Source organism: Ylistrum balloti, unplaced genomic scaffold, assembly GCF_031769215.1.
Source record: "Ylistrum balloti isolate Yb309-2 unplaced genomic scaffold, AGI_CSIRO_Ybal_v1 Utg371888, whole genome shotgun sequence".
In the NCBI taxonomy this organism is placed as follows: domain Eukaryota; kingdom Metazoa; phylum Mollusca; class Bivalvia; order Pectinida; family Pectinidae; genus Ylistrum; species Ylistrum balloti.
In genome coordinates, this window is record NW_026782931.1 from 6,076 (window position 1) to 32,992 (window position 26,917).

At 35.5% G+C, this 26,917-nt stretch overlaps 1 protein-coding gene across 1 annotated transcript; it reads left to right on the forward strand.

Moving 5' to 3' along the window:
• Positions 1-1,127: 1,127 nt before the first annotated feature.
• LOC132563852 (uncharacterized) lies at positions 1,128-26,917 on the forward strand (the record flags this gene model as incomplete). Its single annotated transcript, XM_060228607.1, has 17 exons — positions 1,128-1,253; positions 2,371-2,499; positions 8,392-8,544; positions 9,173-9,463; positions 9,738-9,890; positions 11,534-11,824; positions 12,099-12,251; positions 13,933-14,223; positions 14,498-14,650; positions 16,294-16,584; positions 16,859-17,011; positions 18,631-18,921; positions 19,196-19,348; positions 20,992-21,282; positions 21,557-21,709; positions 23,572-23,865; positions 26,765-26,917. Coding segments are annotated over 17 exons (3,519 nt in total), but the record flags the coding sequence as incomplete, so codon positions are not given.

Genomic DNA, 26,917 nt, shown 5'->3' on the forward strand with positions numbered 1-26,917 from the left:
GTGTCGTCCTATACCAGGTACACAATACGATAAAATGTGTACCTGGTGGAAAATTTCACCAGTTCATGGCCTTCAGCTGCTTACCTCAGCTTCAGCTTGAATGTTGTTATTCAAGTAGATATACTGCCTCCTTATTGATTCATTAATAATGCACAGAATGCCACTTTGATATATATTTCATATTTTAATAAACAAGAAGAAGTACATACCATGTGAGTCTTTTCTGTTTATAATCCCATGAGGCAAAATGTGATTTGATATCATTTTCATTTAAAGGCACATAGTAAAAATGAATGAAATTAAAATAAACATATATTTGGATAAAAAATAACATTCTGAATAAAATGTCAGAAATAAGAGTAGTTTACTGTTTCTGCCATCACAAGAAAATCTGTCCTTGGAATTTACTGGTCCAAGAATTTCATGAAATTTTCAATATTTTAGGTACATATATTTGGCCAAAGAAGGTATAAATATTTTAGGTGAACAATAATGTTAAGGTAGTCAAACAGTTTTCCAAAAACTTGAATTTGTTGAAATTTTTATGAAAAATTATGATTCTTTCCCAGTTAAACTTCCATAACTTTTTTATATTGGTATTATTTGGCTTTACATTTGAGTTCCAAACATGCAGTAGACTTGAATCAAGAGGATTTGAACCAATTTAGTGGTTTATTATAGCTTTTTGAACAAGTTTTAGAGTAAGATGTGCACCCTGGCTTACACACATGACATGGATCATAAAATAAGTCAAATTACAGGCCATAGGTGAATTTTGGCTTTTTGAACATACATTCTTAGGAGCTTACTGGGATAATGCAAATAACACACAGTAAAAATTGAATCAGGATGTGGGCAATATTACATGTACTGTGAAACAGGTCCTCTGATCTAAAGCATCTTTGGATGAAGGGAACTTTCTTTTTTATAAACATTGCATCTAAACCCCCTTGTGGAAGAGTGGAAAGGCCTTCTAGGGGAAAAAGACACAAATATTTCAAATACTTATTTTTTAAAGAAGCAATTTCAGCAAACTAAACCATACAAGCAAATACACCCTCTATACATCTTGCTTTTTAAATATGATTTCCTTTATTCTTCACTAATTCTTGTATTTCTTTTTCCAGGAATCAAGGCTGGAGAGACAGACTGTATTGGTATAACCAATGAGTGTACAGACATGTCTACCTGTAATAGTGGTACATGTACCTGTATTGCCAACTATTATGATAGTGGTGACACCTGTGTAGCAAGTAAGTGTGTAGTACAGCTGCACTAACACCGAGGGAGGGTGCTTCCTATGAGATTATAAAAATGCTTCAACTAATATCAAAGAAATGTATTGAGTATTTAAACCTTTAACACAACACTTGACTGCTGTCTATGGAGGCATGGTGGTCAAGTGGTAGGACATTGGACTGGTGATCGAAGGGTCCAACACCACTAAATTATTTAGGTAATGCCCTTTGTTAAAATTTTATGTTCAGAGCATAACTGTGGATGCATAAACATTGGTCATGCAATACAATGTGCAGTATACCGATCAGGGTCTGTAATCCTTTAAATACAAAGTAAACTTCCTTTGTTCAATTGTTTTGTCCCGAGTATAACTTTACTTGCGTTTAAAATTGGTATGATTAAACTTGGTGTATTCATTTATCAAACAGGCGAGATGTGCAGGGTACCAAAGTCAGGGCACCAACCCCTTAATTACAGAATTATTGCCCATTGATAACATTTTGTTTCCAATTAAATTGATTTTGGGAAGCATTTATCAGATTCACCGATAATTTTGTTTTAAGCTCTTTCTATTCGATGTGAGGGCATTATTATAGTGTTAGCTGTGTTTGTTTGTCATGTCCCATACAAGGCATTGCTTTCAAATGAATGTCATATATTTATAATCTCTCAACCGATTTGGTTTTTATTTACCTCATAGTGTCATTACATCAAATTTTACACCTAATGAGATTCTATTTGGCATAGAAGGGAGGACATTTATGTTCTATAGTCATTTTCTAATTGAGTAAAGTGGCAAAATGAATGAATAATAAAGGTCATTAAGATCAGACAGATTAATGTAATGATAAGTAAGACATGGTTAAATGTGATGACTAGACTAATTTTGGAAGTCATGAAAATTGGCAACATCCACATTAATAGCTTGTTAGATGAAATATGTTTACAAACATCTTTATTTTGATATCAGGTTTGTGATTAATGTCCATTTGATCTGCTTGATGTGAACCCCTTTAGACTTGTGAGAGGAGATATTGGTGATGTAGGGCAGAACTGTTCTACAGTTTATATCCTTGGTGATATGATGTACAAATCATAAAGTATTTAATCTATTGATATTATTCATATTAGGAATCAAGGCTGGAGAGACAGGTTGTACTGGTGTTATACCCAATGAGTGTACAGACATGTCTACCTGTAATAGTGGTACATGTACCTGTATTGCCAACTATTATGATGGTGGTGACACCTGTGTGGCAAGTAAGTGTGTAGTACAGCTGCACTAACACCGAGGGAGGGTGCTTCCTATGAGATTATAAAAATGCTTCAACTAATATCAAAGAAATGTATTGAGTATTTAAACCTTTAACACAACACTTGACTGTTGTCTATGGAGGCATGGTGGTCAAGTGGTAGGACATTGGACTGGTGATTGAAGGATTGCTCGTTTGACTCCAGAGAATGAACACTGTGTTAGATAATTCATGCTTTGTTTTTTCTGATGGAGAATAGAGATTAATGGGCAGTACTAGAAATATGGTATGCTAGTTGTAAGCATGGAATGGCAACTCTTACTGTGTGCTTCCCAGAGGGTTGAGAAAGGTTATTTCTTGTAGCAAAAAACCTACTACCCACAGATGATAATTTGTGAAAGGCTTTGAGACAATTGTTGCTAAGATGGAGTAGTTTATTAAGGAAGCTTGAGTTATTATTAACATGATCTTACATAGATATCATTATAATATTGTGTCTGGACCAATTCTAAATTGGAAGACAACTTGTGAAGACTAATTACATTTTGGATTGTAAAAAATCATTATTATGAATGTTCTTTAAAATGACACGTTTTACTGAAAATGTCCCATTTCTGTTAGAGCTTAGTTGCCACTGGCGTATTAAAAGGACTATCAAATACACTAAAAGGTAGCCAAGAGTAATTATATTGACCTCAAGGTATTTTAAAGTAAAAGAGAAAGATATCAATTTGTTTATTTGACCTTTCCACATTTGAGTCATTGATTTGTTTGTGATGTCATAATGTAATCAATTCATCCATTCTGTTCATATTCAATGGGAGATAATATTATGTTTGTTAAAAAGGAATTTGAAAACCTGGAAGATCCAAAGTGTTGAAATGGGGGCAGCAAATCTATTCTGGTGTCTCCAACGTTTCCTTAGTAGAATTCATAGAAGAAATATAAAAGATGTTAATTCTGCAGGCCCAGGAACCAGTCTCAATCACTTTCTATGATCATGCAGTGGAGTACAGTAAGCTACATTAGCTATGATTCTCTATTGTATCTCAACAGAAAACATAAGACAAACCATCCCCTATCATCAGGGCCAGGTAGTCACAGGTTATGCACTGAGATATAACAGGGATATTCTTTCCTCTCCTCCTGCACATGTCATCTGTCATGAGATGCATCATATTAAGGAATATGGAGCCTGATGGATTTGCAGAAGTCCATAGAACATTATCAGTTTTGACAGGAACAAAATAGTTTTGATATGTTTCTCCATAAGGCAGTATATGATTCACATATGTAAGTGATCCATTACCCTGTAAATATATTCTGTATCTACTTGCTAGTAATCAGCAAAGTTCTACCAGTGTTTGTGTGGCAGGATTCTTTATAGATAGGACATAATGTTTTCTCTAACTTCATTAATAGGGCTGGCCGATATAATCATTGGCCCTCATAATCATAAGATGTGTTAGTTCGTAAGTCACAGTTTAACTTGAGAAGATTATTCTAATTAGTACTAACCTAACATAGGTGATATATAACTAGTGTAAAATAGTAGTATACAGTTATAACAAACATGATTGAAAAAATATCATGGACATAACATACTGTTTTTTACTGACAAAAGCTTTACTAAAATATTACTTGTGAAAATTTTAATCCACAATAAATTGTGAGGAGCTCACACTTCATTTCTACACTGTAATTTTGATATGTTTCATTTGAAAAGAGGAATTATTTTGCTGATTGGAAAAGTAAAAGAATGTTGTGGTAACTTTTGAAGAGGATTTGTTTCCCCTTTTTGTGTAAGCAATAACTGTTGACCTTGTTTAATGTCAAATAACTGTGGATAAGATCCAAAGATTGGTGCACATAGCTTATTCCCGGTGATTAAATCTCTTTGTTACTGCTTTCGTATTTATATCTGATGTAATTATGATATAGAGATTATGTTTACTGTGATGTACATTGTACCTGTTCTGTTTAACCAGAGGTTGTAGCCAATGGTAATTGTGCTGGTTTACCTACTGATGCATGTCGGGAAAACTCTGTCTGTACCAATAATAAGTGTACCTGTAACACTGGTTACTATGACAATGATGGCAGTGGAAGTTCTGGTGTCTGTGTGCAAAGTAAGTTATTAATCTCATAGAATTTTAGGATGAAAGCTAAGCCGTCCTCATGACAATTCATTTGTGATCCAAACAGTCAATGACTGGACGGGTATATTTGTCAGTCTGCGTCACGATTTCTGAACAATTACTGGTGGTTCCTTTTTGGACTGATCAAACTGAATCATCATAAACTACTTTCTTTTCAGGATTGCTTGCTTTGAATTGCTCTAAATGGTGGTGTCCTGAAGGTTGAATGGTCCCAATCACCATCGCTGAACAATAACGCAAATTCAAGACGACCAATCAAACTGAAACTTGACAACACTGCTCTGTTATGAGTTGTGCTCGCTTTGTATTGGTTTTTGGGTCAAAATGTGAGAGGTCAATATTACTGTTACAATAAATTAAAAATAAGTTTCTTTGGTATATTTACCCATTAAAATCCAGAACTTCCTGATGATGATCCATTTGTGATCTACTCTTGATATGTTTAAAAGTGTTCTCTTCCTGATGGAAAAGGATAAAAAATTGTTTTGTCCTGGAAATTTTTTGCTAAGCTTTCATCAGCTGAAGCTCTGTTTTCTTTTCAGGAGTGGTCATTTGTCGGGTCAAAAAAGTAAAGTCAAGGTCACTGTTACTATAAATAAAAATGTTAGGTGACTTTTTTTCGAAGTTTATAACTGTACCTGGAGACTTAATTCTCTTTATTGCTTTAGTTGTGCATGGTTTATTTTTGAAAAAAAAAAAGCCCAACACGAACAATCTTGGATTTTGAAAGTAGGCATTATGCTATCAGTATGTTTAGCTCACTTGGTTGTGTAACTATAACGTCCATCCATTGACATCATGGTTCTTTGGACGAAGCTCAATAAAAATTTCCAAAAGAAATGACTTTGACCTGTAATGAAAGTTAAAGTTGTCAATTTTGTTTAAACCGTCTATCTACCACTTATCAATAACCATTTGGTCTAGAATCAAGATATTTAATTCAAAATTCCATATTTACTGTCACAAGGGTCAAACTTGTCAAGACTTTTAAATCACATCTTCCCATTAAAACAAAATGCTTAGAATCTGATATCTGGTTGGTACATTCCTGGGAAACCTGACTTAGTCTGTGTAAAGAAAATGCCTAAATACACATTCAATGTCACAGGTGTCAAAATTGTTTAAACCATCAAGTGACATAATCCTCTGATTAATCGAAAGACCTAAAATCATATTTTAGCTGTCAGGTTCCTAAGATAAAGTTTGTGAAAAGAAATTACCTTAATGTCAACCTATACTCAAAGTGACAGGGCTCAATTTTGTTAAAACCTTGAAATTGCATCTTCTCAATAACCAAGACTTTGCATGTAAACATGATTGTATGACCAGCTGTTTTTCCTGGTTCTGAGGACATAGTAGAGTTACAATTTGATTAATTTCCCTGTAGATCACAAAGGCATGCCCTTGATCTGACATTGCCTGTATCCAATATAACCTGTTATACTACATACATTTACATATTTGTGGCCATGATAGCTCAGTTGGTTAGAACCAAGTTAATCTCAGATGAAGATCCATGGTGTATGGTTTAATGCTCCCTTCCGATGGTGTTTTGTATTTCAAGGAAGCTGATAATGAACCAGTCTGTGATGACGTGGTGGTGTTCTTGGGAAAGACTCTTTACCCTTATTGATGTGGACAGCATGCTATGGGCCTCCTGTATGTTTTTCAGTGGGGTAGCAAGCAACTACAAGGAGACAGTGTCTCAAAATGACCCTGACTGTTGACAGGGTGATAAACCCAATAATGAATTGTATTACTACTAAAATACCATCAATTTTGAAATTGATCGATCATCTGAAATGTATTTTTTTTTGTTCTGTATCAGAAACATATTTTGCCATTCACACTATCACAACTATACAATGTATAACATTGTAGTGTAATATATAAGATATTGAATTATTGAGAAATACCTTAATTCAAAATACGTAAATTGTACCTCAGGTTGATGAGTCTTGAAGTAAATAATAATCTGAGGAATTTGTCATTTTAAAAATTTAACTAATAGTGTGCTTGATATGTTTGTATGAGTTTTGCAAACAGCCATTACACACTACACCATTCTGACTCCCTAACATGTCAGTGCTGCTGTAGATGGAAAGCTCACCAACAAAAATAAATACCAGTTTTCTAATATATTTACATCATTCATGATTTTAACTGACTTATTTTCAGAACTTTGTAATTTTGAAGATTCATGCTTCGATCCATATGTTATTCAAATCGCCCTGCGTCCGTGGTCCGTCGTCCATCCGTTCGTCCGTCCATAAACAATTCTTGTTACCGCTATTTCTGGAAAAGTACTGGATGGATCTTTCTCAAATTTCATATGCAGGTTCCCCTTGGTCCCTAGTTGTGCATTGTACCTTTTTTGGACTGATTCGAAATCAAGATGGGCGACAGGCAGCCATCTTGGATTTTGAGAGTAAAATCTTGTTACTGCTATATCTGAGGAAGTACTGGATGGATCCTTCTGATATTTCATAGATATTGGTTTCCCTTGGTCCCTAGTTGTGCATTGTACCTTTTTTGGACTGATTTGAAATCAAGGTTGCCCACAGGCAGCCATCTTGGATGTCGACAGTAATACAGCACAAGCATATTGTCTATTATCCACCTGTAACTGACTGCTATCTAATAATACTTGGATGTCAACAGTAATACAGTAGTTTGTTATCGCTGTGACAGGATCCTTCTCAAATTTCATATTTAGCTTCCTCTTGGTACCTAGTTAAGCATTGTCCCATATCTAAAATAATCTGAAAAAAACAAAATGGCCTATAGCTCTCCATCTTGGATTTGAACAGCGAGTAATTGTTTTATGGCTATTTCTTACCTACATGATCAGTCATTCTCAAGTTTCAGATTTTCTAAATTAAGTAAACATTGATAAATACACTGTTTAGGGTATGTATACTAAACCATGCTGTGAATTGAGTTAATGGCATATGGGTTGACACATGAGAAGTAACAGAAGAATTGATTTATTAAAAATGCAATGCTTATTTCACACAAGCATATTTTCTTCGATATTCTATCATATTGATTCAAGACCATGTCCATTATCCACCTGTAACTGACTGCTAACTAATAATACTTTGGGATCTTTTTCAAATGATATTTGCTAATAGGTGCTTAATAAAAATATCTTGTGCCATCATTGAGTACATTCAATGAAGACCAGTTCATGAACATTTACAACACCTGTAACAAACAAACAAAAATAAACAAATCTTCAAGAACTGAAAACAGATCCTCAAATGGTGGGCGCCAAGATCCCTCTGGGATCTCTTGTTCTTAAATTCAACCTCCTTATTATTTGCACTACTGATTACATTTGAAATATCTTTATCTGCTTGACCAGACATAAACAAAGATTATATTTCTTCTATTTCTTGTATGTTTATAGTTACTCAAAGATCTGGTAGATTATCTATAATTATTGCAATGGTATGATATGTTTACAGTCAGAACCAACATGTGAAGCTTGTGCAAAAATTCAGTGTGAGTCAACACTGAGTTAAAAAACGATGTCACGATATTAATTGGGAACTTATCTAGAATGTATCTACATCATATTTGAATGCAGTTGACATTGAAGTGTTAGGTGGTTGAAGGGAATGTAAGATTAAGCCTGAATAGCTAGCTGTCACTCAGTGGGTTTTGGTGAAGTGAATTAATGCACCATCCATTTCAATGATCAAGATGTTGACGTGATTAAATATGTATTTTTTCAGAGCTTGCAATAAGTGTTGTCTGTGACAGTGCCCTGATTGGTGTGTCCCAATGTTCCGATACCAATGCTGAGTGTACTGATGATAATTACTGTAGGTGTAAAGCAGGATATTACAACAATAATGGATTTACAGCCAGCAGTTCTTGTCTATCCAGTAAGTCATCTTATACAAGTTAACATTGTTTGATCATTTGTGTTTTGATTTTATTTTTACTTTCTGAAATATTGCCATCAGATATTAGATAGGTGTTAAGGTACCAGTAAATATCCTCTGTGTAAGTTCCAATTGTTTCCTAGTCTTGCCCATTTTATTTTGGAAGTGATCTGAATAATGAAATGATTTACAGGCCAATATACTGTTATCACTTGTTAGAAACACTTGATAGATCATTCCCTCATTTCATATGCAGGTTTCCACGTAATAGTCCCTAGTGATGTCCTTTTCATTTTGAGATTGATGTTGGATTTTGACATTGAAAATTTGTTGTTGCTTATTTGGAGAAGTACATAATGGATCTTACTAAAATTTCATATATAAATTCCCTTTTGCTTTGAGACTGATCACCAAATAGCTGACAGTCCTTTGATTTGGTAGTTAAAAATGATTATGATTGCTATTTCTTAAGACGAATTCTCAAATTTCATATCATTAACAAAATGTAAGAGGAAAGAAGAGAAGGGAAATTATCTCTTAAAGAAGCAATGAAGATCAAAGAATGGTGGGCATCAAGATCCCTCTAGGATCTCTTTTCATAATACTGACCTTGTGTGTTATATTACAGTGTCTACACTGAAGGTGACTAGTGTATCAGTAACACCAGGCACAGACGTCGTTAATGTAACATGGACCCCACCACAAAATATCAATCAGGTGTCTGGGTACCAGGTGATATGGAGACTTGGTCAATCTATTAGTGGCTCTTCATCTACCTTTGATAAAACATTAACATTTGCTACAATTACGGGCTTTACCAGTGGTGCTACCTACACATTTAATGTGAAAACGTTCGAGACCGGGAGTCGAACAGCCTCTCAGGAAGTAGAATCTGATTTTTCTCAAACAGTGTCAATGAGTAAGTGATCATTTATAATCACAATAAGATCAGTAGCAGAATCCTCACACAACTAGACTTCATCATCAAATACATGTATCATTAAGATAAAGGACAAACTTGTAGTGAAAATAATCTTTTTAATGTGTAATTGATTTGTAAAGGAGTGATGTAAATAAATACATATGTAAGTGCTTTAATTAAAAGATATCAAAGAAATACTACTAACTGTCATGGCCAGAATGGTAATAGATGCAATGTTTAAAGATATCTATTAATCTGTTGACGTATCCAGAAGCAGCTCTGTCTGTAGCCTGTGGGACTGGTTCTCCTACTGTTGTGTGTGAAGACACTACCACAGCCTCCTGTATTTCAAACACCTGTAGATGTAATGAGAACTACTTTGACAGTAACGGCTTTAGTACACCTGGTGGTGTCTGTACATCAAGTAAGTTATATATTGTTTATACGGTAATATTTCAGTACACCTGGTGGTGTCTGTACATTAAGTAAGTTATATATTGTTTATACAGTAACACTTCAGTACACCTGGTGGTGTCTGTACATCAAGTAAGTTATATATTGTTTATACGGTAACACTTCAGTACACCTGGTGGTGTCTGTACATCAAGTAAGTTATATATTGTGTATACAGTAACACCTCAGTACACCTGGTGGTGTCTGTACATCAAGTAAGTTATATATTGTTTATACAGTAATATTTCAGTACACCTGGTAGTGTCTGTACATCAAGTAAGTAATGTATTGTACATGCAGGACTGACTTATATGTTGTGAGCCTTATATTTAAGAGTTTAACTTTTGAAGGACATATCTGCAGTATCTATACACGTTTGCCAGCAATAGTTAAGGGCCTCTGTGCCTTTTCTTGACCGTTCAGAAAGTCCTTGAATGCATGTATGATGTCATCATCTGACCGAAAGTGAGAACCAGAAATGGCCTTTTTATGGATAAAGATGAAAGTTTGATGGAGCAAGATCAGGTGAATTAGCCGGATGCTCAATCAATTCAAAGTCACAGTTGTTGATAGCAGCCACGGCAATGACAGACTTGTGAATAAGGGCATTGTCCTGGTGGAACAACATACCTTTACTTAGTTTTCCATGGTGCTTGAGTTTAATGTTTTCACTTAATTGCCTAAGAAGTGATGCAAATTATGTGTCATTGATTGTTTGTCTCATTTGCTGATAATCTACCATCACAATACCATCACCATCCCAGAAAACTGAGATCATAACCTTTTCAGCTGATGGAACAGCCTTTGCCTTCTTTGGCGAGGTGACCTAGGGTGCTATCATTGTTTAAACTGTTGTTTGGCTTCGGGGATGAAATGATGGACCCACATTGCATCCATAGTCACAAACCTCTGCAGAAAATTAGCAGGATCTCCCTCTAAAAGCTTAATTCAGATTAGCATGCGACAAAGTCCGCCTGGTGTGCTTATGATCAATTATCAGAAGTCTAGTATCCAACAAGTTTAGCGCGTTTTGATTTTATTTTTACTTTCTGAAATATTGCCATCAGATATTAGATAGGTGTTAAGGTACCAGTAAATATCCTCTGTGTAAGTTCCAATTGTTTCCTAGTCTTGCCCATTTTATTTTGGAAGTGATCTGAATAATGAAATGATTTACAGGCCAATATACTGTTATCACTTGTTAGAAACACTTGATAGATCATTCCCTCATTTCATATGCAGGTTTCCACGTAATAGTCCCTAGTGATGTCCTTTTCATTTTGAGATTGATGTTGGATTTTGACATTGAAAATTTGTTGTTGCTTATTTGGAGAAGTACATAATGGATCTTACTAAAATTTCATATATAAATTCCCTTTTGCTTTGAGACTGATCACCAAATAGCTGACAGTCCTTTGATTTGGTAGTTAAAAATGATTATGATTGCTATTTCTTAAGACGAATTCTCAAATTTCATATCATTAACAAAATGTAAGAGGAAAGAAGAGAAGGGAAATTATCTCTTAAAGAAGCAATGAAGATCAAAGAATGGTGGGCATCAAGATCCCTCTAGGATCTCTTTTCATAATACTGACCTTGTGTGTTATATTACAGTGTCTACACTGAAGGTGACTAGTGTATCAGTAACACCAGGCACAGACGTCGTTAATGTAACATGGACCCCACCACAAAATATCAATCAGGTGTCTGGGTACCAGGTGATATGGAGACTTGGTCAATCTATTAGTGGCTCTTCATCTACCTTTGATAAAACATTAACATTTGCTACAATTACGGGCTTTACCAGTGGTGCTACCTACACATTTAATGTGAAAACGTTCGAGACCGGGAGTCGAACAGCCTCTCAGGAAGTAGAATCTGATTTTTCTCAAACAGTGTCAATGAGTAAGTGATCATTTATAATCACAATAAGATCAGTAGCAGAATCCTCACACAACTAGACTTCATCATCAAATACATGTATCATTAAGATAAAGGACAAACTTGTAGTGAAAATAATCTTTTTAATGTGTAATTGATTTGTAAAGGAGTGATGTAAATAAATACATATGTAAGTGCTTTAATTAAAAGATATCAAAGAAATACTACTAACTGTCATGGCCAGAATGGTAATAGATGCAATGTTTAAAGATATCTATTAATCTGTTGACGTATCCAGAAGCAGCTCTGTCTGTAGCCTGTGGGACTGGTTCTCCTACTGTTGTGTGTGAAGACACTACCACAGCCTCCTGTATTTCAAACACCTGTAGATGTAATGAGAACTACTTTGACAGTAACGGCTTTAGTACACCTGGTGGTGTCTGTACATCAAGTAAGTTATATATTGTTTATACGGTAATATTTCAGTACACCTGGTGGTGTCTGTACATTAAGTAAGTTATATATTGTTTATACAGTAACACTTCAGTACACCTGGTGGTGTCTGTACATCAAGTAAGTTATATATTGTTTATACGGTAACACTTCAGTACACCTGGTGGTGTCTGTACATCAAGTAAGTGTATTACTACTAAAATACCATCAATTTTGAAATTGATCGATATATTGTGTATACAGTAACACCTCAGTACACCTGGTGGTGTCTGTACATCAAGTAAGTTATATATTGTTTATACAGTAATATTTCAGTACACCTGGTAGTGTCTGTACATCAAGTAAGTAATGTATTGTACATGCAGGACTGACTTATATGTTGTGAGCCTTATATTTAAGAGTTTAACTTTTGAAGGACATATCTGCAGTATCTATACACGTTTGCCAGCAATAGTTAAGGGCCTCTGTGCCTTTTCTTGACCGTTCAGAAAGTCCTTGAATGCATGTATGATGTCATCATCTGACCGAAAGTGAGAACCAGAAATGGCCTTTTTATGGATAAAGATGAAAGTTTGATGGAGCAAGATCAGGTGAATTAGCCGGATGCTCAATCAATTCAAAGTCACAGTTGTTGATAGCAGCCACGGCAATGACAGACTTGTGAATAAGGGCATTGTCCTGGTGGAACAACATACCTTTACTTAGTTTTCCATGGTGCTTGAGTTTAATGTTTTCACTTAATTGCCTAAGAAGTGATGCAAATTATGTGTCATTGATTGTTTGTCTCATTTGCTGATAATCTACCATCACAATACCATCACCATCCCAGAAAACTGAGATCATAACCTTTTCAGCTGATGGAACAGCCTTTGCCTTCTTTGGCGAGGTGACCTAGGGTGCTATCATTGTTTAAACTGTTGTTTGGCTTCGGGGATGAAATGATGGACCCACATTGCATCCATAGTCACAAACCTCTGCAGAAAATTAGCAGGATCTCCCTCTAAAAGCTTAATTCAGATTAGCATGCGACAAAGTCCGCCTGGTGTGCTTATGATCAATTATCAGAAGTCTAGTATCCAACAAGTTTAGCGCGTTTTGATTTTATTTTTACTTTCTGAAATATTGCCATCAGATATTAGATAGGTGTTAAGGTACCAGTAAATATCCTCTGTGTAAGTTCCAATTGTTTCCTAGTCTTGCCCATTTTATTTTGGAAGTGATCTGAATAATGAAATGATTTACAGGCCAATATACTGTTATCACTTGTTAGAAACACTTGATAGATCATTCCCTCATTTCATATGCAGGTTTCCACGTAATAGTCCCTAGTGATGTCCTTTTCATTTTGAGATTGATGTTGGATTTTGACATTGAAAATTTGTTGTTGCTTATTTGGAGAAGTACATAATGGATCTTACTAAAATTTCATATATAAATTCCCTTTTGCTTTGAGACTGATCACCAAATAGCTGACAGTCCTTTGATTTGGTAGTTAAAAATGATTATGATTGCTATTTCTTAAGACGAATTCTCAAATTTCATATCATTAACAAAATGTAAGAGGAAAGAAGAGAAGGGAAATTATCTCTTAAAGAAGCAATGAAGATCAAAGAATGGTGGGCATCAAGATCCCTCTAGGATCTCTTTTCATAATACTGACCTTGTGTGTTATATTACAGTGTCTACACTGAAGGTGACTAGTGTATCAGTAACACCAGGCACAGACGTCGTTAATGTAACATGGACCCCACCACAAAATATCAATCAGGTGTCTGGGTACCAGGTGATATGGAGACTTGGTCAATCTATTAGTGGCTCTTCATCTACCTTTGATAAAACATTAACATTTGCTACAATTACGGGCTTTACCAGTGGTGCTACCTACACATTTAATGTGAAAACGTTCGAGACCGGGAGTCGAACAGCCTCTCAGGAAGTAGAATCTGATTTTTCTCAAACAGTGTCAATGAGTAAGTGATCATTTATAATCACAATAAGATCAGTAGCAGAATCCTCACACAACTAGACTTCATCATCAAATACATGTATCATTAAGATAAAGGACAAACTTGTAGTGAAAATAATCTTTTTAATGTGTAATTGATTTGTAAAGGAGTGATGTAAATAAATACATATGTAAGTGCTTTAATTAAAAGATATCAAAGAAATACTACTAACTGTCATGGCCAGAATGGTAATAGATGCAATGTTTAAAGATATCTATTAATCTGTTGACGTATCCAGAAGCAGCTCTGTCTGTAGCCTGTGGGACTGGTTCTCCTACTGTTGTGTGTGAAGACACTACCACAGCCTCCTGTATTTCAAACACCTGTAGATGTAATGAGAACTACTTTGACAGTAACGGCTTTAGTACACCTGGTGGTGTCTGTACATCAAGTAAGTTATATATTGTTTATACGGTAATATTTCAGTACACCTGGTGGTGTCTGTACATTAAGTAAGTTATATATTGTTTATACAGTAACACTTCAGTACACCTGGTGGTGTCTGTACATCAAGTAAGTTATATATTGTTTATACGGTAACACTTCAGTACACCTGGTGGTGTCTGTACATCAAGTAAGTTATATATTGTGTATACAGTAACACCTCAGTACACCTGGTGGTGTCTGTACATCAAGTAAGTTATATATTGTTTATACAGTAATATTTCAGTACACCTGGTAGTGTCTGTACATCAAGTAAGTAATGTATTGTACATGCAGGACTGACTTATATGTTGTGAGCCTTATATTTAAGAGTTTAACTTTTGAAGGACATATCTGCAGTATCTATACACGTTTGCCAGCAATAGTTAAGGGCCTCTGTGCCTTTTCTTGACCGTTCAGAAAGTCCTTGAATGCATGTATGATGTCATCATCTGACCGAAAGTGAGAACCAGAAATGGCCTTTTTATGGATAAAGATGAAAGTTTGATGGAGCAAGATCAGGTGAATTAGCCGGATGCTCAATCAATTCAAAGTCACAGTTGTTGATAGCAGCCACGGCAATGACAGACTTGTGAATAAGGGCATTGTCCTGGTGGAACAACATACCTTTACTTAGTTTTCCATGGTGCTTGAGTTTAATGTTTTCACTTAATTGCCTAAGAAGTGATGCAAATTATGTGTCATTGATTGTTTGTCTCATTTGCTGATAATCTACCATCACAATACCATCACCATCCCAGAAAACTGAGATCATAACCTTTTCAGCTGATGGAACAGCCTTTGCCTTCTTTGGCGAGGTGACCTAGGGTGCTATCATTGTTTAAACTGTTGTTTGGCTTCGGGGATGAAATGATGGACCCACATTGCATCCATAGTCACAAACCTCTGCAGAAAATTAGCAGGATCTCCCTCTAAAAGCTTAATTCAGATTAGCATGCGACAAAGTCCGCCTGGTGTGCTTATGATCAATTATCAGAAGTCTAGTATCCAACAAGTTTAGCGCGTTTTGATTTTATTTTTACTTTCTGAAATATTGCCATCAGATATTAGATAGGTGTTAAGGTACCAGTAAATATCCTCTGTGTAAGTTCCAATTGTTTCCTAGTCTTGCCCATTTTATTTTGGAAGTGATCTGAATAATGAAATGATTTACAGGCCAATATACTGTTATCACTTGTTAGAAACACTTGATAGATCATTCCCTCATTTCATATGCAGGTTTCCACGTAATAGTCCCTAGTGATGTCCTTTTCATTTTGAGATTGATGTTGGATTTTGACATTGAAAATTTGTTGTTGCTTATTTGGAGAAGTACATAATGGATCTTACTAAAATTTCATATATAAATTCCCTTTTGCTTTGAGACTGATCACCAAATAGCTGACAGTCCTTTGATTTGGTAGTTAAAAATGATTATGATTGCTATTTCTTAAGACGAATTCTCAAATTTCATATCATTAACAAAATGTAAGAGGAAAGAAGAGAAGGGAAATTATCTCTTAAAGAAGCAATGAAGATCAAAGAATGGTGGGCATCAAGATCCCTCTAGGATCTCTTTTCATAATACTGACCTTGTGTGTTATATTACAGTGTCTACACTGAAGGTGACTAGTGTATCAGTAACACCAGGCACAGACGTCGTTAATGTAACATGGACCCCACCACAAAATATCAATCAGGTGTCTGGGTACCAGGTGATATGGAGACTTGGTCAATCTATTAGTGGCTCTTCATCTACCTTTGATAAAACATTAACATTTGCTACAATTACGGGCTTTACCAGTGGTGCTACCTACACATTTAATGTGAAAACGTTCGAGACCGGGAGTCGAACAGCCTCTCAGGAAGTAGAATCTGATTTTTCTCAAACAGTGTCAATGAGTAAGTGATCATTTATAATCACAATAAGATCAGTAGCAGAATCCTCACACAACTAGACTTCATCATCAAATACATGTATCATTAAGATAAAGGACAAACTTGTAGTGAAAATAATCTTTTTAATGTGTAATTGATTTGTAAAGGAGTGATGTAAATAAATACATATGTAAGTGCTTTAATTAAAAGATATCAAAGAAATACTACTAACTGTCATGACCAGAATGGTAATAGATGCAATGTTTAAAGATATCTATTAATCTGTTGACGTATCCAGAAGCAGCTCTGTCTGTAGCCTGTGGGACTGGTTCTCCTACTGTTGTGTGTGAAGACACTACCACAGCCTCCTGTATTTCAAACACCTGTAGATGTAATGAGAACTACTTTGACAGTAACGGCTTTAGTACACCTGGTGGTGTCTGTACATCAAGTAAGTTATATATTGTTTATACGGTAATATTTCAGTACACCTGGTGGTGTCTGTACATTAAGTAAGTTATATATTGTTTATACAGTAACACTTCAGTACACCTGGTGGTGTCTGTACATCACGTAAGTTATATATTGTTTATACGGTAACACTTCAGTACACCTGGTGGTGTCTGTACATCAAGTAAGTTATATATTGTGTATACAGTAACACCTCAGTACACCTGGTGGTGTCTGTACATCAAGTAAGTTATATATTGTTTATACAGTAATATTTCAGTACACCTGGTAGTGTCTGTACATCAAGTAAGTAATGTATGTTGTGAGCCTTATATTTAAGAGTTTAACTTTTGAAGGACATATCTGCAGTATCTATACACGTTTGCCAGCAATAGTTAAGGGCCTCTGTGCCTTTTCTTGACCGTTCAGAAAGTCCTTGAATGCATGTATGATGTCATCATCTGACCGAAAGTGAGAACCAGAAATGGCCTTTTTATGGATAAAGATGAAAGTTTGATGGAGCAAGATCAGGTGAATTAGCCGGATGCTCAATCAATTCAAAGTCACAGTTGTTGATAGCAGCCACGGCAATGACAGACTTGTGAATAAGGGCATTGTCCTGGTGGAACAACATACCTTTACTTAGTTTTCCATGGTGCTTGAGTTTAATGTTTTCACTTAATTGCCTAAGAAGTGATGCAAATTATGTGTCATTGATTGTTTGTCTCATTTGCTGATAATCTACCATCACAATACCATCACCATCCCAGAAAACTGAGATCATAACCTTTTCAGCTGATGGAACAGCCTTTGCCTTCTTTGGCGAGGTGACCTAGGGTGCTATCATTGTTTAAACTGTTGTTTGGCTTCGGGGATGAAATGATGGACCCACATTGCATCCATAGTCACAAACCTCTGCAGAAAATTAGCAGGATCTCCCTCTAAAAGCTTAATTCAGATTAGCATGCGACAAAGTCCGCCTGGTGTGCTTATGATCAATTATCAGAAGTCTAGTATCCAACAAGTTTAGCGCGTTTTGATTTTATTTTTACTTTCTGAAATATTGCCATCAGATATTAGATAGGTGTTAAGGTACCAGTAAATATCCTCTGTGTAAGTTCCAATTGTTTCCTAGTCTTGCCCATTTTATTTTGGAAGTGATCTGAATAATGAAATGATTTACAGGCCAATATACTGTTATCACTTGTTAGAAACACTTGATAGATCATTCCCTCATTTCATATGCAGGTTTCCACGTAATAGTCCCTAGTGATGTCCTTTTCATTTTGAGATTGATGTTGGATTTTGACATTGAAAATTTGTTGTTGCTTATTTGGAGAAGTACATAATGGATCTTACTAAAATTTCATATATAAATTCCCTTTTGCTTTGAGACTGATCACCAAATAGCTGACAGTCCTTTGATTTGGTAGTTAAAAATGATTATGATTGCTATTTCTTAAGACGAATTCTCAAATTTCATATCATTAACAAAATGTAAGAGGAAAGAAGAGAAGGGAAATTATCTCTTAAAGAAGCAATGAAGATCAAAGAATGGTGGGCATCAAGATCCCTCTAGGATCTCTTTTCATAATACTGACCTTGTGTGTTATATTACAGTGTCTACACTGAAGGTGACTAGTGTATCAGTAACACCAGGCACAGACGTCGTTAATGTAACATGGACCCCACCACAAAATATCAATCAGGTGTCTGGGTACCAGGTGATATGGAGACTTGGTCAATCTATTAGTGGCTCTTCATCTACCTTTGATAAAACATTAACATTTGCTACAATTACGGGCTTTACCAGTGGTGCTACCTACACATTTAATGTGAAAACGTTCGAGACCGGGAGTCGAACAGCCTCTCAGGAAGTAGAATCTGATTTTTCTCAAACAGTGTCAATGAGTAAGTGATCATTTATAATCACAATAAGATCAGTAGCAGAATCCTCACACAACTAGACTTCATCATCAAATACATGTATCATTAAGATAAAGGACAAACTTGTAGTGAAAATAATCTTTTTAATGTGTAATTGATTTGTAAAGGAGTGATGTAAATAAATACATATGTAAGTGCTTTAATTAAAAGATATCAAAGAAATACTACTAACTGTCATGACCAGAATGGTAATAGATGCAATGTTTAAAGATATCTATTAATCTGTTGACGTATCCAGAAGCAGCTCTGTCTGTAGCCTGTGGGACTGGTTCTCCTACTGTTGTGTGTGAAGACACTACCACAGCCTCCTGTATTTCAAACACCTGTAGATGTAATGAGAACTACTTTGACAGTAACGGCTTTAGTACACCTGGTGGTGTCTGTACATCAAGTAAGTTATATATTGTTTATACGGTAATATTTCAGTACACCTGGTGGTGTCTGTACATTAAGTAAGTTATATATTGTTTATACAGTAACACTTCAGTACACCTGGTGGTGTCTGTACATCACGTAAGTTATATATTGTTTATACGGTAACACTTCAGTACACCTGGTGGTGTCTGTACATCAAGTAAGTTATATATTGTGTATACAGTAACACCTCAGTACACCTGGTGGTGTCTGTACATCAAGTAAGTTATATATTGTTTATACAGTAATATTTCAGTACACCTGGTGGTGTCTGTACATCAAGTAAGTAATGTATTGTACATGCAGGACTGACTTATATGTTGTGAGCCTTATATTTAAGAGTTTAACTTTTGAAGGACATATCTGCAGTATCTATACACGTTTGCCAGCAATAGTTAAGGGCCTCTGTGCCTTTTCTTGACCGTTCAGAAAGTCCTTGAATGCATGTATGATGTCATCATCTGACCGAAAGTGAGAACCAGAAATGGCCTTTTTATGGATAAAGATGAAAGTTTGATGGAGCAAGATCAGGTGAATTAGCCGGATGCTCAATCAATTCAAAGTCACAGTTGTTGATAGCAGCCACGGCAATGACAGACTTGTGAATAAGGGCATTGTCCTGGTGGAACAACATACCTTTACTTAGTTTTCCATGGTGCTTGAGTTTAATGTTTTCACTTAATTGCCTAAGAAGTGATGCAAATTATGTGTCATTGATTGTTTGTCTCATTTGCTGATAATCTACCATCACAATACCATCACCATCCCAGAAAACTGAGATCATAACCTTTTCAGCTGATGGAACAGCCTTTGCCTTCTTTGGCGAGGTGACCTAGGGTGCTATCATTGTTTAAACTGTTGTTTGGCTTCGGGGATGAAATGATGGACCCACATTGCATCCATAGTCACAAACCTCTGCAGAAAATTAGCAGGATCTCCCTCTAAAAGCTTAATTCAGATTAGCATGCGACAAAGTCCGCCTGGTGTGCTTATGATCAATTATCAGAAGTCTAGTATCCAACAAGTTTAGCGCGTTTTGATTTTATTTTTACTTTCTGAAATATTGCCATCAGATATTAGATAGGTGTTAAGGTACCAGTAAATATCCTCTGTGTAAGTTCCAATTGTTTCCTAGTCTTGCCCATTTTATTTTGGAAGTGATCTGAATAATGAAATGATTTACAGGCCAATATACTGTTATCACTTGTTAGAAACACTTGATAGATCATTCCCTCATTTCATATGCAGGTTTCCACGTAATAGTCCCTAGTGATGTCCTTTTCATTTTGAGATTGATGTTGGATTTTGACATTGAAAATTTGTTGTTGCTTATTTGGAGAAGTACATAATGGATCTTACTAAAATTTCATATATAAATTCCCTTTTGCTTTGAGACTGATCACCAAATAGCTGACAGTCCTTTGATTTGGTAGTTAAAAATGATTATGATTGCTATTTCTTAAGACGAATTCTCAAATTTCATATCATTAACAAAATGTAAGAGGAAAGAAGAGAAGGGAAATTATCTCTTAAAGAAGCAATGAAGATCAAAGAATGGTGGGCATCAAGATCCCTCTAGGATCTCTTTTCATAATACTGACCTTGTGTGTTATATTACAGTGTCTACACTGAAGGTGACTAGTGTATCAGTAACACCAGGCACAGACGTCGTTAATGTAACATGGACCCCACCACAAAATATCAATCAGGTGTCTGGGTACCAGGTGATATGGAGACTTGGTCAATCTATTAGTGGCTCTTCATCTACCTTTGATAAAACATTAACATTTGCTACAATTACGGGCTTTACCAGTGGTGCTACCTACACATTTAATGTGAAAACGTTCGAGACCGGGAGTCGAACAGCCTCTCAGGAAGTAGAATCTGATTTTTCTCAAACAGTGTCAATGAGTAAGTGATCATTTATAATCACAATAAGATCAGTAGCAGAATCCTCACACAACTAGACTTCATCATCAAATACATGTATCATTAAGATAAAGGACAAACTTGTAGTGAAAATAATCTTTTTAATGTGTAATTGATTTGTAAAGGAGTGATGTAAATAAATACATATGTAAGTGCTTTAATTAAAAGATATCAAAGAAATACTACTAACTGTCATGACCAGAATGGTAATAGATGCAATGTTTAAAGATATCTATTAATCTGTTGACGTATCCAGAAGCAGCTCTGTCTGTAGCCTGTGGGACTGGTTCTCCTACTGTTGTGTGTGAAGACACTACCACAGCCTCCTGTATTTCAAACACCTGTAGATGTAATGAGAACTACTTTGACAGTAACGGCTTTAGTACACCTGGTGGTGTCTGTACATCAAGTAAGTTATATATTGTTTATACGGTAATATTTCAGTACACCTGGTGGTGTCTGTACATTAAGTAAGTTATATATTGTTTATACAGTAACACTTCAGTACACCTGGTGGTGTCTGTACATCACGTAAGTTATATATTGTTTATACGGTAACACTTCAGTACACCTGGTGGTGTCTGTACATCAAGTAAGTTATATATTGTGTATACAGTAACACCTCAGTACACCTGGTGGTGTCTGTACATCAAGTAAGTTATATATTGTTTATACAGTAATATTTCAGTACACCTGGTAGTGTCTGTACATCAAGTAAGTAATGTATGTTGTGAGCCTTATATTTAAGAGTTTAACTTTTGAAGGACATATCTGCAGTATCTATACACGTTTGCCAGCAATAGTTAAGGGCCTCTGTGCCACTTTGCCTTTTCTTGACCGTTCAGAAAGTCCTTGAATGCATGTATGATGTCATCATCTGACCGAAAGTGAGAACCAGAAATGGCCTTTTTATGGATAAAGATGAAAGTTTGATGGAGCAAGATCAGGTGAATTAGCCGGATGCTCAATCAATTCAAAGTCACAGTTGTTGATAGCAGCCACGGCAATGACAGACTTGTGAATAAGGGCATTGTCCTGGTGGAACAACATACCTTTACTTAGTTTTCCATGGTGCTTGAGTTTAATGTTTTCACTTAATTGCCTAAGAAGTGATGCAAATTATGTGTCATTGATTGTTTGTCTCATTTGCTGATAATCTACCATCACAATACCATCACCATCCCAGAAAACTGAGATCATAATCTTTTCAGCTGATGGAACAGCCTTTGCCTTCTTTGGCGAGGTGACCTAGGGTGCTATCATTGTTTAAACTGTTGTTTGGCTTCGGGGATGAAATGATGGACCCACATTACATCCATAGTCACAAACCTCTGCAGAAAATTAGCAGGATCTCCCTCTAAAAGCTTAATTCAGATTAGCATGCGACAAAGTCCGCCTGGTGTGCTTATGATCAATTATCAGAAGTCTAGTATCCAACAAGTTTAGCGCTATCTCATTGCAAGATCTTTAGTAAGAATGGAAAATACTACTTACTGTGAAATTCCAACTGTACTAACTATTTATCTCTCTGTAATTCGCCTCAGCCATAACAATATCATGGACTGTATTGACCATTTCTGGGGTTGCAACAGTGACAGACTGCCTGCCACACTTCCACACTTTAATTCTGCCACACACCTTTTCACTGTAACATATTTAAAGGGCAACATTCCATAGTGATGCTACCATATCAGTATGGATATCCATAGGTTCTGGACTTTTATGCAAATATTGAATCACTGCTCTTTCAACAATTTTGTCCACTTTGCAAAAGTCACTTGGCTTTTCTACTTTAAGAGTGCTACCTCTTCGACATAAACTGACCAACTGACACAATCTTAGGGTACACATCCTTAAATATTCAGGGAAAATAGGGCTGAAAAAAGACTTCTTTGCTTAACTTCTGCAATACAAGGCTCACAACTTATCAGTCAGCCCTCGTATATTGTTTATGCAGTATCACCTCAGCAGACTTAGTGAGTTATATTAATGCTAATTGTCTTTATCTCAAAACCACATTACTTTTGTTACAATATTGTTATTTCCTATCGAATGTAACATATCTCACATTCTATGAAATTATTCAACACTATTCTACAAGAGTGGCATGATCATTTAAGTAATAGTAATTATTAGTGCTCTGTTTATCATAGCATAGTAATTAGTATTCTTTTTATTACTTGTAGTAATAAGTATTCTATTTATTGTTACACATTATTGAATGTCCCTGGAAGTAAACGTCATCCTGACATTAGTACTTGTGACTTCCAGTGAATGCTTTGAAGGTGACCGCTGTTACATCCTCATCAGTAACTACTACAGAAGTAAACATCAGCTGGACAGAATCCTCATTCTCCTCTCAGGTTTCTGGTTATGTTGTGATCTGGAAGCTGAGTACTAGTACTGCAGAAGTTAAAAGGTCTCCTGTGGTAACAGGAACATCTACAACTATAACAGGACTGACACAGAGCACGGCTTATACATTTAATGTCATATCACAAGAGACAGGAAGTCGCGCAGCAACACAGGAGATTGAATCTGATGCTTCTGTCATAGTTACTACAAGTAAGTCAGGTTCAGTTTTTGGTTTCAGTTAAGTACAGATATAAATATTTTATATACGTTATTCAGTCACATGACAGTTTTCATATATCCATACTGTCATGTTTTATTGATTATTTTCTGAGTTTATTGACCTTGAGTCATTGTGTTCTGTATTTTTCTCAGTTATATATTGTGCAGTTTGATGTGATCTAGTTGTTGAGCATTTTTAAGTCATCTGACCATTGGTAATAGTCACCTCTTCTGATCATGCTTTGTCTGTCATTGTCCATTATGTCAAGTTTTTACATTTTCAACTTCTTAAGAACCAATTCCAACTAAAATTGGTCACTAGCATCAATACCAGAAGAGGCATCAAAATTGCAAAATTTGTGGTCCCCATTCCTCAGGAGCCCTAGTGGTGGGGCAAAAACCATGAACAATAAGGTTATTTTTTAGAAATCTTCCCCTCTACTTTTTATGGTTATATCCTATCGTTAGTCTACCAAAATTGTAAAATCCTTAACCTCTGTATATGCCATTCAGCCTCTAGACTGGGACAAGTGTTGAACATGGCCAAAATCCTAAATTTGCTCAAAAACAATCTACTCATTGTTAGGCATATGCATATGAAAGTTGTAAGGATTACTTTTTCATAGTTTCAAGGTCATTGGTTGAAAGCTCAAAGATCATTGGCACTTAGAAATAAGAAACAAAAATGGCCATTTGGTCGAAAAACGTCTTTTGGTATAGGTATATGCATTTTAAAATTGAAGGGATGATGTGTAAATTATTTTCACAAATTCAAGGCCACAAGGTCAAAGGCATAAGGTCTTTGGCACTTAGAATTATCAATACAACCAATTTTCTCCAAAACTGTCAACTTTTTGTGTATAGAAATATGCTTGTAGGTACTTTTATAAAGGTCATTTTTGCAAACTCTCTTGGTCACAGAGTCAAAGAGCAGGGAACAAGTGTTTAAACTGTGGATTTCTTTTTTTCTTCCATGATATATGAAAGATGCAGAACATTTTAGCATAGTTTCAAGGTCACAATTTCTAAAGGTCATTGCCTCTTCTCTTGAATTCTTAGGTGGCCATTAAGGTCCCTTTGGCATCTTGTCTTGTGATCAATTTCTTGACTTAAGTAATTTCTCCATGAATGGTGCATGGTTTAATCTTTTTTCTTTGTTTTCATTGGGTCATTGGATATAGTTTATATTGCCAATAATAACTAGATTATCATTTTGTAGTACAAATATTGAAAGTTTTGCAAAATTATTTGTTGAGAACTTTGCCATAGCAAGGATGATAAACACCTAATATCAGCCATTTGCATTATTTAGGTCTAGTTTAATAGATATTTACCTGGTATTCTATATTGTGAAAGTCTATCGTTTTGACATGGTGGCCAGTCTGAATGGTAATATGTCAATATGCCTCCTCCAAGTGCATGTTTTTCAGCTCCCCATTATCAGTTCCTTACTAGGAACCAGGCAAGTCTATGATTTTGCATTGTGTCTGTCCATCTGCCTGTCCTTCTACTATCTTGTTCAGGCTTTATCTCCTATAATACTTGTCACTGGTACTTCATACCTGAGGTATATTGGTTGAGCTTTGTGAGACAGTAATTTGCATAATTATCTTGTTAAGACTGAATGGAGGGTTTCAGAGTAGAAAAATAAGTCAACAGTGTAATGAGCGAGACATTCTTTGATCTGTTCAAATTTGTATTGCAAGCTGTTAATATTTAGGTATAAGATAAAGTTTTTGAGGATGTTTCTTATCAGATTCATACAGGTATTTAAAGACAGAAAGGGAAGGGAAATCCCCCTTATTGTCTTCCAGTAAAGTATCTGTTTCAGAATTGGATTTTATAGTTCAATGGTTATTGAATGTGAAAATAAATATCAATTGTGTAAGTTGTACATTGCCAGTCAACATTTTTTGTGGATGTTTTAGTGTTTTGGGAAATGTCAGTTAATATGGTATCAGTTTGAACAGATATCACAGAGCACAGCACGATGGTTTTTAGGCCCAGGTCACTCACCAAGATGTTGTATTCATTACAACATAGCGTATTAATCACTGTAACATAGGTCATTGTGGTAGACAGGTTGTATTTATGCATCCTGCTCACTTTGTGTTCTTGTTCTCCATTTTTGATGGTCAGTGGTTAGTGGTCAACCAAATTTGGATTCAATTTGTTTGTGGCATATGTTCGAAAGTCAGTTCCAAAATAGAAATGCCATAAGACCAATGATTTGTTTGTTCACCAAGAGACATTGATCCCTCTGAGAGTTATAGTTATGATCTTACATTCAAACATATTGTGATGGTCAGTAGGATTCCATGTACACCTGCCATATTGAGAGTGAAAGTTTGCTTTTGGCATTTCTTGTGTAGGTTCCCTTTAGTCTGTTGTTATGCATTAATTATGTTTCTAACTACTGATAATCAGAAGAAAAACAAGTTGCCAGTAGGCATTCTTCTTGGTTTTTCACAGTGAAAAATATGTGATGCACTGAAAGAATGTTTTTCAAACTTTGGAAATAACCTTCCCTTTGTGCCCTAATGTGGTGTCATTTTGTGACTAATCTGAATATAAGAAGGCTGATAAGTGGTCATTTTAATTGTTTATTGATGGTACAGGTACTATATGATTAAATCAACTGTCTATATAATATGAAGTTAAATATAAATAAGAGTAAAGAAGAGAAAAGAAAGGGAAATCAAACTTACATCAAGAATAAAGGTCACATGATGTAATTTTACCTTATACCTTATAAATAATGAAATGTTAAAATTTCACAGTAAAATGAGAATTAACACTGTAAATGATGACCATTAAAACCATCAGAACCATATATTATGTTTTTAAGTGAATAAAATGATCTATCAACAAAATAAAATTCAAATTACAGAGGCAGAACTGAGTCAGTCATGTGGTGCAATTCTGTGTGGTGATACAAATTCTGAGTGCATTGCTGGTAATTCTGCAGGAAATGTTTGTAGATGTGTCTCTGGGTACTATGACAGTAATGGATATAGTGCAGTTGGTGGAGTCTGTACAGCAA